At 41.0% G+C, this 13,086-nt stretch overlaps 2 protein-coding genes across 2 annotated transcripts; one reads left to right on the forward strand and one right to left on the reverse strand.

Moving 5' to 3' along the window:
• Positions 1 to 1,122: 1,122 nt before the first annotated feature.
• Positions 1,123 to 9,515, forward strand: chrm5a (cholinergic receptor, muscarinic 5a). Its single transcript, XM_065966238.1, has 2 exons — positions 1,123 to 1,763; positions 7,865 to 9,515. Exon 2 carries the CDS (start codon positions 7,935 to 7,937, stop codon positions 9,513 to 9,515), a length of 1,581 nt encoding a protein of 526 aa, XP_065822310.1. The 5' UTR covers positions 1,123 to 1,763; positions 7,865 to 7,934.
• A 229-nt stretch (positions 9,516 to 9,744) lies between these two features.
• zgc:194887 (uncharacterized protein LOC571819 homolog) lies at positions 9,745 to 12,725 on the reverse strand. The gene is made up of 3 exons (XM_020630170.3): positions 12,567 to 12,725; positions 12,283 to 12,443; positions 9,745 to 11,583 (listed from the first exon to the last, which is right to left on the reverse strand). The coding sequence occupies exons 2-3, from the start codon at positions 12,425 to 12,427 to the stop codon at positions 10,889 to 10,891; spliced, it is 840 nt and encodes a 279-aa protein (XP_020485826.2). The 5' UTR covers positions 12,428 to 12,443; positions 12,567 to 12,725; the 3' UTR covers positions 9,745 to 10,888.
• Between the last annotated feature and the right edge of the window lie 361 nt (positions 12,726 to 13,086).

The following is a 13,086-nucleotide window of genomic DNA, read 5'->3' on the forward strand; positions in this document are numbered from 1 at the left end:
CTAAAGTTTAGCGCTCTTGACCAGGAGGTTGAAAACCACTTTATAAGAAAAGAACCTTCACACTCGCTTAAAACACAACAATAATAAAACCAAAGAAGAAGAACATTAAAGGAGGGCATCAGGTTCTTAGTATAGTGAATATTGACAGGGGTGTTCAATTGGAATACAAAAACAAGGCTGAAATAAGATTGATTAAGATATTTGACGTCTACTGGGACAAATAATTTTTATTAAAAAAAATGTCCTGAAGGCAGAAGCTGAATGTGGTGATGACTGAGGTCCTTCAAAATAATCCCACTAAGACGTTAGACTGCCTTGCCATGATGATGGGATATAATCCCCTGCAATGAATGAGAACCACGTCTGCAGGCATTTTTGTCTCGTGACCTTGTGAATATGAGCCAGTTCAATACATTAAATGAGGAAAAATAGCCACATTATACTCTACAGTAACGAGTATTATGTTTGGACAGCGTCTAGATTTATTAATGGTTCTCTATGGTGATTTGTTGGGAACTCATGGGACAGATCAGAAGCCCATCATCTGGATTAAAGCATATAAGGTCTTTACGAGCATCCAGGACAGTCGCATAATGCCAAGGGAATAATTCCCCAATCAGCACAATGACATGCATACACACACACACACACACACACACACACACACACATACACACACACACACACACACACACACACACACACACACACACACATAAAGGTCTGAATGAAAAACATCTGTCACTTCAGTAGTCTGCTTATCTGCTCCAGCCATGTCAGTGCTCTGCCATGTGAGCACAAAGGCAGCTGTGGTGTTTTATGTTTCTTCAGATGAGTTTCCTGATAACCACACAGCTTCAGCCGCAACGCTGATCAAACACGGAGAGAGCCTGGACAGCTGATAACCCTGCTGTCAATGCCTCTTCTTGCTTTTTGAGGCACAATAGAAGACAATTAATAGTGTATCTGACTCATAAAAAAAAGAAGGATTTACAACACACACTGCCTCCAGCCTCCCCACCTTCCAAAAATGAATCCCTTGAAGCCATCGAGGCCACCTCCTCTCCGTAATCCCCCCCCCCCCCCCCCCTCCTCCTCGCTCCTCCCTCCCTCACACACACACTCTGAGGTCTGAACTGCATGCTCACTGTCCCGAAACATGATGAACCATTCAGCCCTATGGGAATTTCTCCTCCCAGCAAGCTCGCGTCAGCTACATCTGTGTCTGCCAGCCAGAGTGGATGCAGCAGCAGCAGTGTGGAGGTGGCAGTGACTTCACTTTGGCTCATTCCGCTTCAACTTAACTGAGAGGCAGCACAGTTCATTCAGCCCGAGCTCGCACGGGGAGGAAAAGTTCTCTCTTCTCCTCTTCCTTTTCCCTTTGATTCTACTTATCTATGAACGACTGAGGAAAGGATGCTCTTGGAACTTAAGGATACTTTTTTCATCTGGAGACACGAAGGCTGCGTTGAATGGATGAGGGGTACGTGATGCTGCCTTTGGGGATGATCGAAGCCTTCTCCTTCTTCTCCTTCTTCTTCTTCTTCATCTCTCCATCCTGTTTTTACTCTGGCATGCGAGGGTCAAGTCAGCAGGATTTCTCATCCACCTCAATCCTCCCTCTGACTGGGCTGCAATCCTGTTCCTCAGCACCGCACTTGACCTGAAGGCAAAACAAAGGGATTAACGATGAACTTTGTTCCCACCAGGAGACGCAGTTCGTCTTTGCGCAGAAGAAAATGAGATCCGAAAAAAAGTCAATTGTGAGTAATTTGTCATTATTACGTCAACAAATTGTTTTGCATTCCTGGAAGAATTATAAGTGATTAAATGTGCACTTTTTGATTGATGCTAAAAGGCGTGACCTGGATTCAAGGGGAAATAGCATCATGTGTGCACAAGTGCATGTCTGAGAGGTCCCTGCATGTATTTTTAATGTAGCCTTTTACCTTAATGAATGCAACGGAGGAGGTTTCTCCCACGGAGATGTATGTGCATCTGTTCTAGAAGACTAGCTGAATGGAAAAGTGCCATACATTAGACTGGATAAGCATTTATTAAGTCACGCATGTGGTAGAATTTAAAGCCTAGTTGTTATTGTGGAATGAATAAGGAGAAAATATTAAACATGCTTCTTAACAAAGTGGCATATTGATTTATTGCTCTCTATTGTCTGTCTCTGTGAGTCTTCATTTTAGAATGAATGTCTGCTGCTAAACTTTCATCCATATTCCAAATATTTCAATGAACACTCTTGTCTTTTCAGAAGCAGACCTTATTCTATACCTCGGTCCAATTTTCTATCACCAGTATCCACACATTCCTCTTTAAGTCTTGTCTGTGGAATATCTGATAACACTATTCAAAAAGGAAAGTTGTATCATGATGTCAATTGCATCTTACTAAAATGTAGAAGTAATTTCCCCCTCTAAATTTCCTCCAATCAATATGTTTTTTTCAGAAGCTGAGGCACAAGGGCTCTTAGTCTTCCTTTTCCCCTCCTCTCTATGATTAAGTAGAAATGACAAAACAAGGAAGGATCAAGCAGTGAACCGTGATTTTAACGAGTCCACCCAGTCCCCACAGATCTTGTGAGGTGTTGCAACAATTGTGTGAAGGTGCTGGCGCTTATAAACCCCGGAAACAGAGTTCCCATAAGACATTAATGGTCTGGTGGGTTAGGAAAAATCCTGACCACACTGTAGAGGAGACTTGACTGTTTTTAATGCATGCATTTTTAACGTTAAGCGACAATTTTGTGACTTTGCTATAGTGGGGGTTTGGGAGTTGCCCAGCAGTAATGTACTCACCTCTCATTTTGCTCTTATCATATATCCAAAAAGGATTTATGTTATACATATTAAAAAACTGATATCAAGGCTTCATGTGTTTTGTGCAAACTTGAGCATATTTATTTAGCTTTCCCCATTAACAGGAAAATAAAATTTAACCAGCATAGAGGCCGTTGAAATCTCCACCTGTGTTTCTGCAAACATCCATAACATCAGCATGGAGTCAAATGGGGATGTTCTGAGTTTAGAACAAACATCAGACAACCTACAAGCACGAAACTATGAAAACTCTTCATGCAAGAACACAGATGAGTTTGAAGCAGTATCATTATCCAAATGATGAGTTTTTAATGAAATGTTTCTCGTAAAAAAAAAAAAAAAACTACTGGAGACCTCAAGAATGATTGTTATGGTCTCTTGAGCAGCTACACAAACCACTTGGGTGTTCATAAGCCGATCATAATATTAATGTAATGATTATATTCACCAATTTGAAAAGAGATTAAAATCAGTTCACAGAGAAAGAACAGAAACAGATAGAATAGACAAAGAATTAGAGTATAAATATAAATTACCTCATACATGGATTTGGTTGTATTCCAAATTTGGCCACCAACAGATGAGACACATAAATATTTCATGCATGTTTTGGATTCAGGTCTTTCACGTCAAATACGCGATGCACAGAATGATTCAATTGTCTCTTAAGCCTTTCTTAAAATCATCACATATGCAGGAATCAGATCCCCATGGGTCAGTGGTCTGATAGGACGCTCGAACCATTGTGCCAAAAAGCTCAGGGCTGATTTGCATATCATACATACTCACCAAGCACCCACACACAGACACATACACACACACACCTACACACACAGACGCATACACACACACCTACACCTACACACACGCACACACACACTCACACCCACACACACACAGTGTCCTTTCCATCCTTTGACTTGACTGTTTCTTTTATGCTCTCTCTGCTTCTTCTTCTTCTTCTTCTGTTGGTCTCTCTCATCTTCTCTTCTTCTTTCGCCCACAAATGCCACACTCACACACACACTGCCGCTATTCGCTTTCACGTTTCTGCTGTGCAGAGCAGATGTGCGGCAACCAAAGGAGAGTGCAGAAAAAGGTTACGTATGACTGGGAGGCCTTGTTGGGGGGGGGGGGGGGGGGGGGTATCAGTGTATGGAGCTGCTGCACAGAAGCTCTGATGGCAAGAGGACCTGCAGGAAGCCGCTTGGCAACATGTCCGCCTCTACACTCAGTGCGGACGACTCAGGACAGATTTGAGCTACCTGGTCTCTCCTCACACACAGTTTATAATCCCTGAATCTACGAACGTTACTTACACATGCACAACTAACCCAATAATTCAGGAGGCAGTTGGATACTCTAAGGATGTTTATGTAGTGATTGATTTTATTCGTTTTTGTGGAGAAAGCAAGATCTCTTAGCACCATAAGTTGACACTGTTTAACAGGTTATAAATACAGGCAGACCACAAATTCTGCAGCTTCCTATTTTTATCTTGTCTTTCTGACCCGACAGCGTCATGTAGCCTAGCTCTTCCCCACCATGCGTCACATTTTATACCAAAACTGCAAGTCCAGAAACAGAGGCCACAGCGGACCATATTCACTATTTATAGTGATGCAGGCTCGTGTTTACCCCACACTCTAAGTTCTGAGTGTACCAGTAAAACACTTCCTGCTTCGATTTAGAAGCTATTAGCAGGCTTGACTTGCTCCACCGGTTGAGGTCAGAGGTAGAACAAGTCCATACTGTGTGTGTATTTGTGTGTGTCCAGCAGCGCAACAGTCATTGGTGAGTCAGGAATAATTCATTTCTTAAACATCGTTTTCGTCATCATTATTTAATGTGGGGGGGGTTGGGGTGTCATCTAAGATTATCATGGATAGTTCAGCAATCCACTTTTTGTTCTGAAAATAAAAAAACAACACTGAAAAATGTATTGAGCCTGGGGCGGGGATTCTTAGTGATTTTCTTTTTTTTTTTGCCACTTTTTCCCTTATTAGATAGGACAGCTGAAGAGGGGACAAGAAAATGTCCGGTGGAGAGAGGGGAGATATACAGTAAAGAGCCAAACCTTCACCACTGGGATGAGGAACCTCTATACTTGGGGCGCATGCTCTTACCACTTAACTAAACTGACACCCCTTGCCTGATGTTTTTGGTTAATTCCAATTTCACTGGCTCTATAGAGAGTCTGCCTACAGTTACTATCAAAGAGCATGACAAAATACTAACACCAAAATATTATGAGACTACATGTAGCCAGGCTGTTCTTCAGCAACAGAAGTGCTTCAATCTACAAGCTAACATAAATACTCTGACATGCTAACAGTTATAATGCTAAGAGGTAAGCTTTATCAGGAGAATGTTTAGCATGTTGTTAGCCTAAAGTCTTTGCTAACACTCATTATTAATAATAAACAGATTTTTTTCTGGTTAAAATGGGTTTACACAGCTAACATGATGTTTTTAGGATTTAAACCAAGTGACAATGTCCAGGGCTGGGAAATGAAGCCAATGCAGAAGTAGAAAAAATAAAACTGCTGTTCCTCTCATGTCCACTTAGAAACAGCTCCAGTCAACAACGACCACAAATAGAAAATCAATCTGCTAAGTTTTATTATTTGCCAGCTAATGAATTAATAGGGTGTGGACTGTTAACCATTGAAGCTTTGCTGAATATTTTAACCTCTGGCCAAAACCAAGATGGCAACATCCAAATGCTGAACTTCAGGCCTCACAAAAAGGCAGTCAACAAACCTATGGTTGATTTCACAGAAGCCAATTTCCAATTTTTATACAGACTATAATTTAAAAAATGGAAGTTAATCTTGTAAGCAAGCTAAAAGACCTACCAGTAACCACAACACATAAAATATACTGGAGCTGATGCAAATTGTTTTAAAGACGTTTGCTTATAAACCAATATTCTTGATAATGATGGTGTTATAAAACAAGTCAGTGGATCGTCAGTGTAATTTCAAGTCACTTTTAGTGGGTTTCCCAATAAATATAAAAACACTAAGTATACCAGCCACACCATTTCCACAGCCACACCTCTAGCAAATGGTGCACAAGGAGAAAAACATATGCATAAAAAGCAGAGTGATATTGTTACTTATCATGAGGGTTCATTCTCAGGTTAAGAATAATATAATATAAAAGGTTTGTGGACACCTGAAAATTGTAGAACATTCTGAGGACAGATTAGCATCTCTTAAGCTTAATGGTGGAATGATGTGAGGATTTGAGTGATGTGATATGAAATGTCGCTATATAACAAGATAAGGGGCAATCCAAGTCATGCAGGGGACCCCCTCAGTGACAAGAATGTTATTTGTGTGGGCCTCAGGCTGCCGCTGGCACTCCCGCTTACCTTCCACTCTCAAAGGAATGCCAATGAGAGGGGAAGTCATTTCTCAAGAATGGAGTGCAGACTCTGTCCAAAGTATTTCAATGTTGGCAGAAGTTACATTGAAACATAAGGAGGAGAAGTAAAACTAGAGAAGGGAGCAGAATACAATACACTACAAATAAGGCAGTTTGGGATATATGTATCAATTAATGCAGCACAAAAAATCTGGTTTTAGCTTTTTAAGCCAACTTTATTCCTGTCTAATTCTCTAAAGAGTATGCAGAATTAATACATCATAAGGCTATAACCGAGCCAGAATTGCATTTTGTAACCTGCAGTTTTCTGTTTGATATCCCGCCATCTAAAACTGTTTCTCTGCCCATGAGTGCCAACATCTCCACACCCATTTTCCAGCAGTGGCTGAGAGCCTGAACGTTCAAAAGCTTCAAGTCCACATGAGGGATTTTCTCTTTGGAGGTGATTCGCCCAAAAGATAATTGTTTAACAGTTTTCTCCTTGATCATGGATTTTTTTACATCAGTTCTGAAGTCATTCATTACGTTTAAGAATTATTCTGGAAAATGTTACCATTTGGAGCTAGGGGAGTTGGTACAAATCAGTTGTGACTTGGCACTGAAATTCTCTAATGTTAAACTGAGTGAGTGGCACGGCTGAAAATACCAATGGCGTCATGCCCAGTTGGCTTGGTTGATTCCTGACAGAAGAGTGTAGTCTCTGAAAAGAGTGACACTTGTTATCTTAACTGTAAGTATGGAACAGTCTATGAGACAAGCCTAATAGTCGATGCAGTATAGTCAGAATAGATACAAAATAATACTTTGTTTCCCCGGTGTACTCATTTATCCATCCAGGTACTAAGCAATACCTCGGGGGAAATTGAAGGCTGCTTCAATAAATTTCTATCAAAACCTTCGAGGCAAGAAAAAGACCACATGGCACTGTCATGGATTTGTAGGTCATGAAAGGCAAAGCAGTAATTTCCTGAAGGCTTGTTTGGCGAAAGCTATTGATTGATGCAGCATTTAGAGATGAAAATGTGCATGCACACCACTGCTCTAACCCTGAGAGTGAGGGCACCATGTGTGAAGGAGGGTGTGTGTTGCCCTCTGCTGGTAAAGGGCATGTAGTTCCATATGGTATTGATTAGATCTTAGAAATACGATTACTGACTTATTCTCCATAAAAACAGTGCTAAAATATTTTACGTTAAAGAGAAAATGAAGCTCAGAATTTTTAATCGCCAGGGGAATTTCAGAGGCCGTTCATGGAAGTATGTTTAGCACCCCTCAATGCACTGATTGCTACCTATTGAATTTATTCTGCAAAAATGCTACACTGGAACTTCACATAGTATCTTCAATTAATCACACTTTCACTCACTGAAAAGAACAAACTCCTGAAGTCATACACACTATAGATATGATCCTTTAATAACCTTAAATTACTAATATCATCATCATCATTATCATTATCATTGTCAACATAATAATTCTTTGTTTGTGAGAGGATTTTTTTCACCTCCTCTGTAGTTTTAAGCCAAGTATACTGTAAATGTCTAATGCTCAACATGCTATATTAATGCCATCTAGTGGAAATAAATGGGATTCTTATGAAGCAATACAATTATAACATTTTTTTTTCTTTTGCCTTCCAGGAGGTCTTCCAAAAAATGACAATTCCTGACACTTTCATTGTGGTTGGATGCTTATAAACACAAGAAGACCATGGATGCAGAGGGCATACTGAACTCCTCTGTGAATACAAGTACAATGGATATCCATCTGGTCACTCACAGTCTCTGGGAGGTGATCACCATAGCAACTGTTTCTGCTATTGTCAGCCTCATAACCATAGTGGGGAATGTTTTGGTGATGCTCTCCTTTAAAGTGAACAGTCAGCTTAAGACTGTTAATAACTACTACCTGCTGAGTCTGGCAGCTGCTGACCTCATCATAGGTGTGTTCTCCATGAACCTGTACACCTCTTACATCCTGATGGGATACTGGGCCTTAGGAAACCTCGCCTGTGACCTGTGGTTGGCACTGGACTATGTTGCCAGTAACGCCTCTGTCATGAACTTATTGGTGATCAGTTTTGACAGATATTTCTCGATCACTAGACCTCTGACCTACAGGGTCAAACGGACTCCCAAACGGGCCGGGATCATGATCGGCTTGGCATGGCTGGTATCTCTTGTTCTGTGGGCCCCACCTATTCTCTGCTGGCAGTACTTTGTAGGAAAAAGGACCGTTCCCGAGAGGCAATGTCAGATCCAGTTTTTCTCTGAGCCTGTGATAACTTTTGGGACAGCCATTGCTGCCTTTTATATCCCTGTCTCAGTCATGACAATCCTCTACTGTCGGATCTACAAGGAGACAGAGAAAAGGACCAAAGATCTGGCAGAGCTGCAGGGGATTACCTTTCCAACTGACCCAGGGGTCACCCAGCCTCAGAAGACCGTTATCAGATCCTGTTTTAGCTGCAAATTAAGGTCAGCTTCAAATGACAGGACTCAAGCCTCTTGGTCATCTTCTAGCAGAAGCAATGCAGCAAAATCAGTAGCCACCACTAACGATGAGTGGTCCAAAGCTGGTCAGCTGACAACCTTCAACAGTTATGCCTCCTCTGAGGATGATGAAAGGCCCGTCTCTCCAGGTGGATTCCAGACCTCCTTCAGGAACCAGGCCTGTGAGACCATCAAGGGTGGGGTGGGCTGTGAGAGCGAGCAGCTCAGCAGCTATGAAGAGGATAGCTTCTTCCAAACACCGCCCAAAAGCAACTCTCAGAAAAGCAGCAAGGGTGTGTCATACAAGTTCAAGCCTGTGTCCAAAGACGCTCATGTGGAGAACAATAGTAAGAACGGAGACACCAAAATTGCATCTTCGACATTTTCCTCTGCTGAATCCATGAGCGCTCCATCCACTTCATCCACATCTAAGCCCATAGATGGCTCTTTGAAGAACCAGATCACCAAGAGGAAGAGGATGGTGCTGATTAAGGAGAGGAAAGCGGCTCAGACTCTAAGCGCCATCTTGCTGGCCTTCATCCTGACATGGACGCCGTATAACATCATGGTGCTTATTTCCACGTTCTGCTCGGACTGCATACCAGTCTCGCTCTGGCACCTGGGCTACTGGTTGTGCTACGTCAACAGCACCGTCAACCCCATGTGCTATGCCCTCTGTAACAAGACTTTCCAGAAGACCTTCCGCATGCTCTTACTCTGCCAGTGGAAGAAGAAAAGGATCGAGGAGAAGCTGTACTGGTACGGACAAAACCCTGTGGTCGGCGCTAAACTTACATGAACTATTTATGTTGAGATGATGTATGACTGTGGCTGTTTGTATTAATTACTTGATAAAACATACTAATGGGGCTGGTACAGTTTAAAGTGTTGCTCATTAATCAGTAGGTCTGCTAGTTTTGGCTAAATACAGCTCAAACTTTGGTAATGGAAGAACATAATGAAACCGTCCCAATCTACTGAAATCAGTGATATTTATAATAAACTCTAAGATATTATTGACACACAGATCATATTTAATTGCACAGTTTATTCAACTTAAACAGTCTGGTATGAAAAGAACATGAAAAATTGCTTCAAAATAATAATTTAAACTTTATTTGAGTTCTAAAAACATGACAAAATGCCAGTGTCCCTGAAGTTAATGCTCTTACATCCAAAAACAAAAAAAAATTTCATTTTGTAGGTACTGTATTGTGTTTGTATTGGAAATTCACTTTTTTGAATTGCTACTTTCTTTGGAAGGGCTAATGAGTGTCGTCCTGATGTCAGAATCTGCTTGCGAAGTCAAGATTGTAACTTGATGATAATCAAAGCCTTCTCATATGTTGCCAGTGCCATGTGTCAGAGGAATGAATATAGACTCAGCTTTATTGTTCTCACAAATATTTGATATCCTGCAAAATCTCAGTGGTATAACGTAAAATCATTTCACAAAAATTAATAAATAACCCCCACACTGAAACTAATTCAATCCCAATCTGTGCAGTCCAACCCTACAAAGGCTTTTTAGTCCTTTTAAATTAGCTACAATACAAACTTGCAAAAAAATGTCAGTGTTTACAATGGGAATGGCAAACACTATTGATTATGATCTGTTTATTATTCTTCATCCTCAGGATATTTTCTTTTTTTTTTTACGAGCTTTGAGTTACAGTATTTGTTTTTCTCTCATTTACTGTAACTAAATCATCTGATTTTGATGGCATTTCTGGACAAATTGTTGTGTACTGTGGCAAAAAAAATGCTGTTTGTGAAATGTTCTGTAAGCATATGATGAGAGTTGAAATATAAAAGGTGTTTTACATGTGTCATAAGCTAAAATGTCATAAAGCACATTTTTGTAACTGTGATAAACCAGAATTCTGCACTTGTGATTTGGGTAATGAAAAGATGCTTTGCTTAATATATTGTGAAGATGGAAACGAAGCTTGAGCTAAACCATTGTGCATTTTTATACTGTGTTCAGAGCTTGTGACTTATGTTTTGTTTGTGTCAGTACTTTGTGATCATGTCCATGCATTTCTGAATAAAATGTGGTGAATTGAATGTTCGTATGCGAAGAAAACCTTTCAAAAATATCGAAAAACATTCACACTCGATAGCCTTCATACCCGGTGTGATGCAGCATCATATATCCTGTGAGTGTCTTACTCACAGTTCATCTTTCTTACAGTCTCCACTGTGAATTAGTTTAACTGTGTCTGAAGGTCTCACCATCATCCAAGCATACTTGCACAGTCGCTCCTTGTTGCAGTCTTTTTGCCAGTAGATGACATTTCTGCGATTGAGGTTGGCACCAGCACAGGCGTCGTACCACCAACCTCCTCCTGGAACCCCCTGAAACTCCAGCTTTGCACAATTTTGGAAATAGTTGTCATTGTCTCTGTCTTTAGTGGTAAATCTTTGGTTGTCATGCAGGTAGTTCTCTGTGTCCAGGGTCAGTGCATCTACAGCTGTGCCCTGAAACAACCCCAGCCTTAGTCTGTACCCTGATGATTCATCCTCTACCAGAACCGGGTCATACTCCCCCAGCTTAGTGACGGCGTCTCGGTCGACTAGTTTTACTCCCAGTTTATAGCGTCCGGGGCCATTGGTGAGCTGATGGAGGTATTCATTTCCAAGCCAGTGATCGCCAGTTACATCCCCAAAACCCTGCTTGTACTCAGCCCAGGTTTGATCGAAACTCACACTGCTGTTGACGGTGATGTGCTGCACCACAGTCCAGCCCCCCTCCTGCATGGCACAGTAAGCCACAATGGAGGAATCGCCTGGTTGGATCAGGTACACGCCATCTCTGGCCGTACCTGAAGACGTCATGAGCATTTCATAGCAGTCTCTGGGCAGCACTGTTGGGCAAATAAAAATATCCCTCATAAGCATGTATTAAAAGCTAACACATCAGATTTATTTGATGCTAAAAGATTAGCTGACAGACGCCAAAACTAGCAAAGAATGGCAGTGGGTTACAGGGAAACTTTCAAACTCTAAGTTTTTAAGCACTACAATGGGGATTGTATATATATCTTCTGACATGTATGTATGTTTCATTATACAAATACAACAAAATTTTGATTGAATTAAGAGATAGCACAAACACTGCAAATAGTGGGAATATTTCAACTGCTAAAAGCACCTGCTCATAGGAAAATGTGATATAATGACAGGGGGGTTATGTTACACTATGACCAGGCTCGGCGCAGTTACTTCCTCCAAGACAGCTTTTAACCCTCTTCAGTCTTTGTGCTAAGCTAAGCTAACAGGCCTGTAGCATCATATTTGCTGTACATATGTGGTATCAATCTTTTGATCTAACTCTTGGCAAGAAACACAATGGATGATCCTAAAATCTTGAACTATTTCTTTTGAACCACTCTGCATAATTCCCATCATTAGTAATTTATGTGACAAAGCTACTCTGTGCTAAACATTAATGCCATGAATTTGTCATTAGATTGATGACAACTGTTCACCAGCACTGTTTATCAATGTTTTACAGGTAAACCTAGTTAAACAAAAGTCAAACTGAAAGTGAAAGTCTACATTACCTCTCATTCCGGGGTTCAAGACCAAGTTATGCTGATCTGGGGGGATGAGATTTAGATTCTCAGCTTGGAGATGCTTCATGTCGACTCCAGCCACACTAAGAAGCAGCATGGCCCCCACTGGCAGCCAGTATCTCAAACTCTTCATCCTTTTCTTCACTCAGCTTTCAAATCAATAGTTTCTCGTTATTGATACAGTACTGCAAATGTCTTACTGAATTAGAAGAACTTAGTGAAAAACACTTAAGAAGAGGAAGGAATGTAAAATGTAATATCAGTGTGCTTACCTTCAGATCATTTACCAGTACATAAAATCTTTGCTGTATTAGTCTTCACTGACTGAATGCAAACAGTGCTTTCGACAGCAGAGTTTACAGTAAGAGTTTACCGAAATCCTCGCACAACGCCTGCCAGCCTGCCCAGTCACAACTGGACTTCAGCCTTGGGTTCACATCACAATGACATCAGCCCTCCACTTATCTGTGTCAAGTAAGATAAAGCCACATGTAAACGGAGAGATATGAGCATTTTAAACCCATATCTCAGCTTGACTTAAATCCCATCAGGACTGAATGAGGCTGAAGTCCAGGTGAGATTGCATTGTGCTAGAATGTGTGTGGTGATCTGGTAGCTTTTTTTCCTTCCTGATATTTCATCCAACATAGGTTGAGTACAGTGTTGTGTTAGAGTACAGAACATACGGTTCTACTGCAGTGTGTGTTTTGCAAAAATATCACAATGTACTTAGAGTAAGATTATCTCACACTAGAGAAGGTGGTTACACACCACAAAAAAACCTACTACATA

This window comes from Labrus bergylta, chromosome 18, assembly GCF_963930695.1.
Source record: "Labrus bergylta chromosome 18, fLabBer1.1, whole genome shotgun sequence".
NCBI lineage: Eukaryota > Metazoa > Chordata > Actinopteri > Labriformes > Labridae > Labrus > Labrus bergylta.

Excerpts from the sequence above, each read along its gene's own strand:
- chrm5a (XM_065966238.1), top strand. The coding sequence starts at position 7,935 with ATGGATGCAGAGGGCATACTGAACTCCTCTGTGAATACAAGTACAATG.
- zgc:194887 (XM_020630170.3), bottom strand. The coding sequence starts at position 12,427 with ATGAAGAGTTTGAGATACTGGCTGCCAGTGGGGGCCATGCTGCTTCTT. Across the intron at positions 11,584-12,282 it reads CTTGAACCCCGGAATGAGAG|TGCTGCCCAGAGACTGCTAT; the intron begins GTAATGTAGACT and ends TTTGCCCAACAG.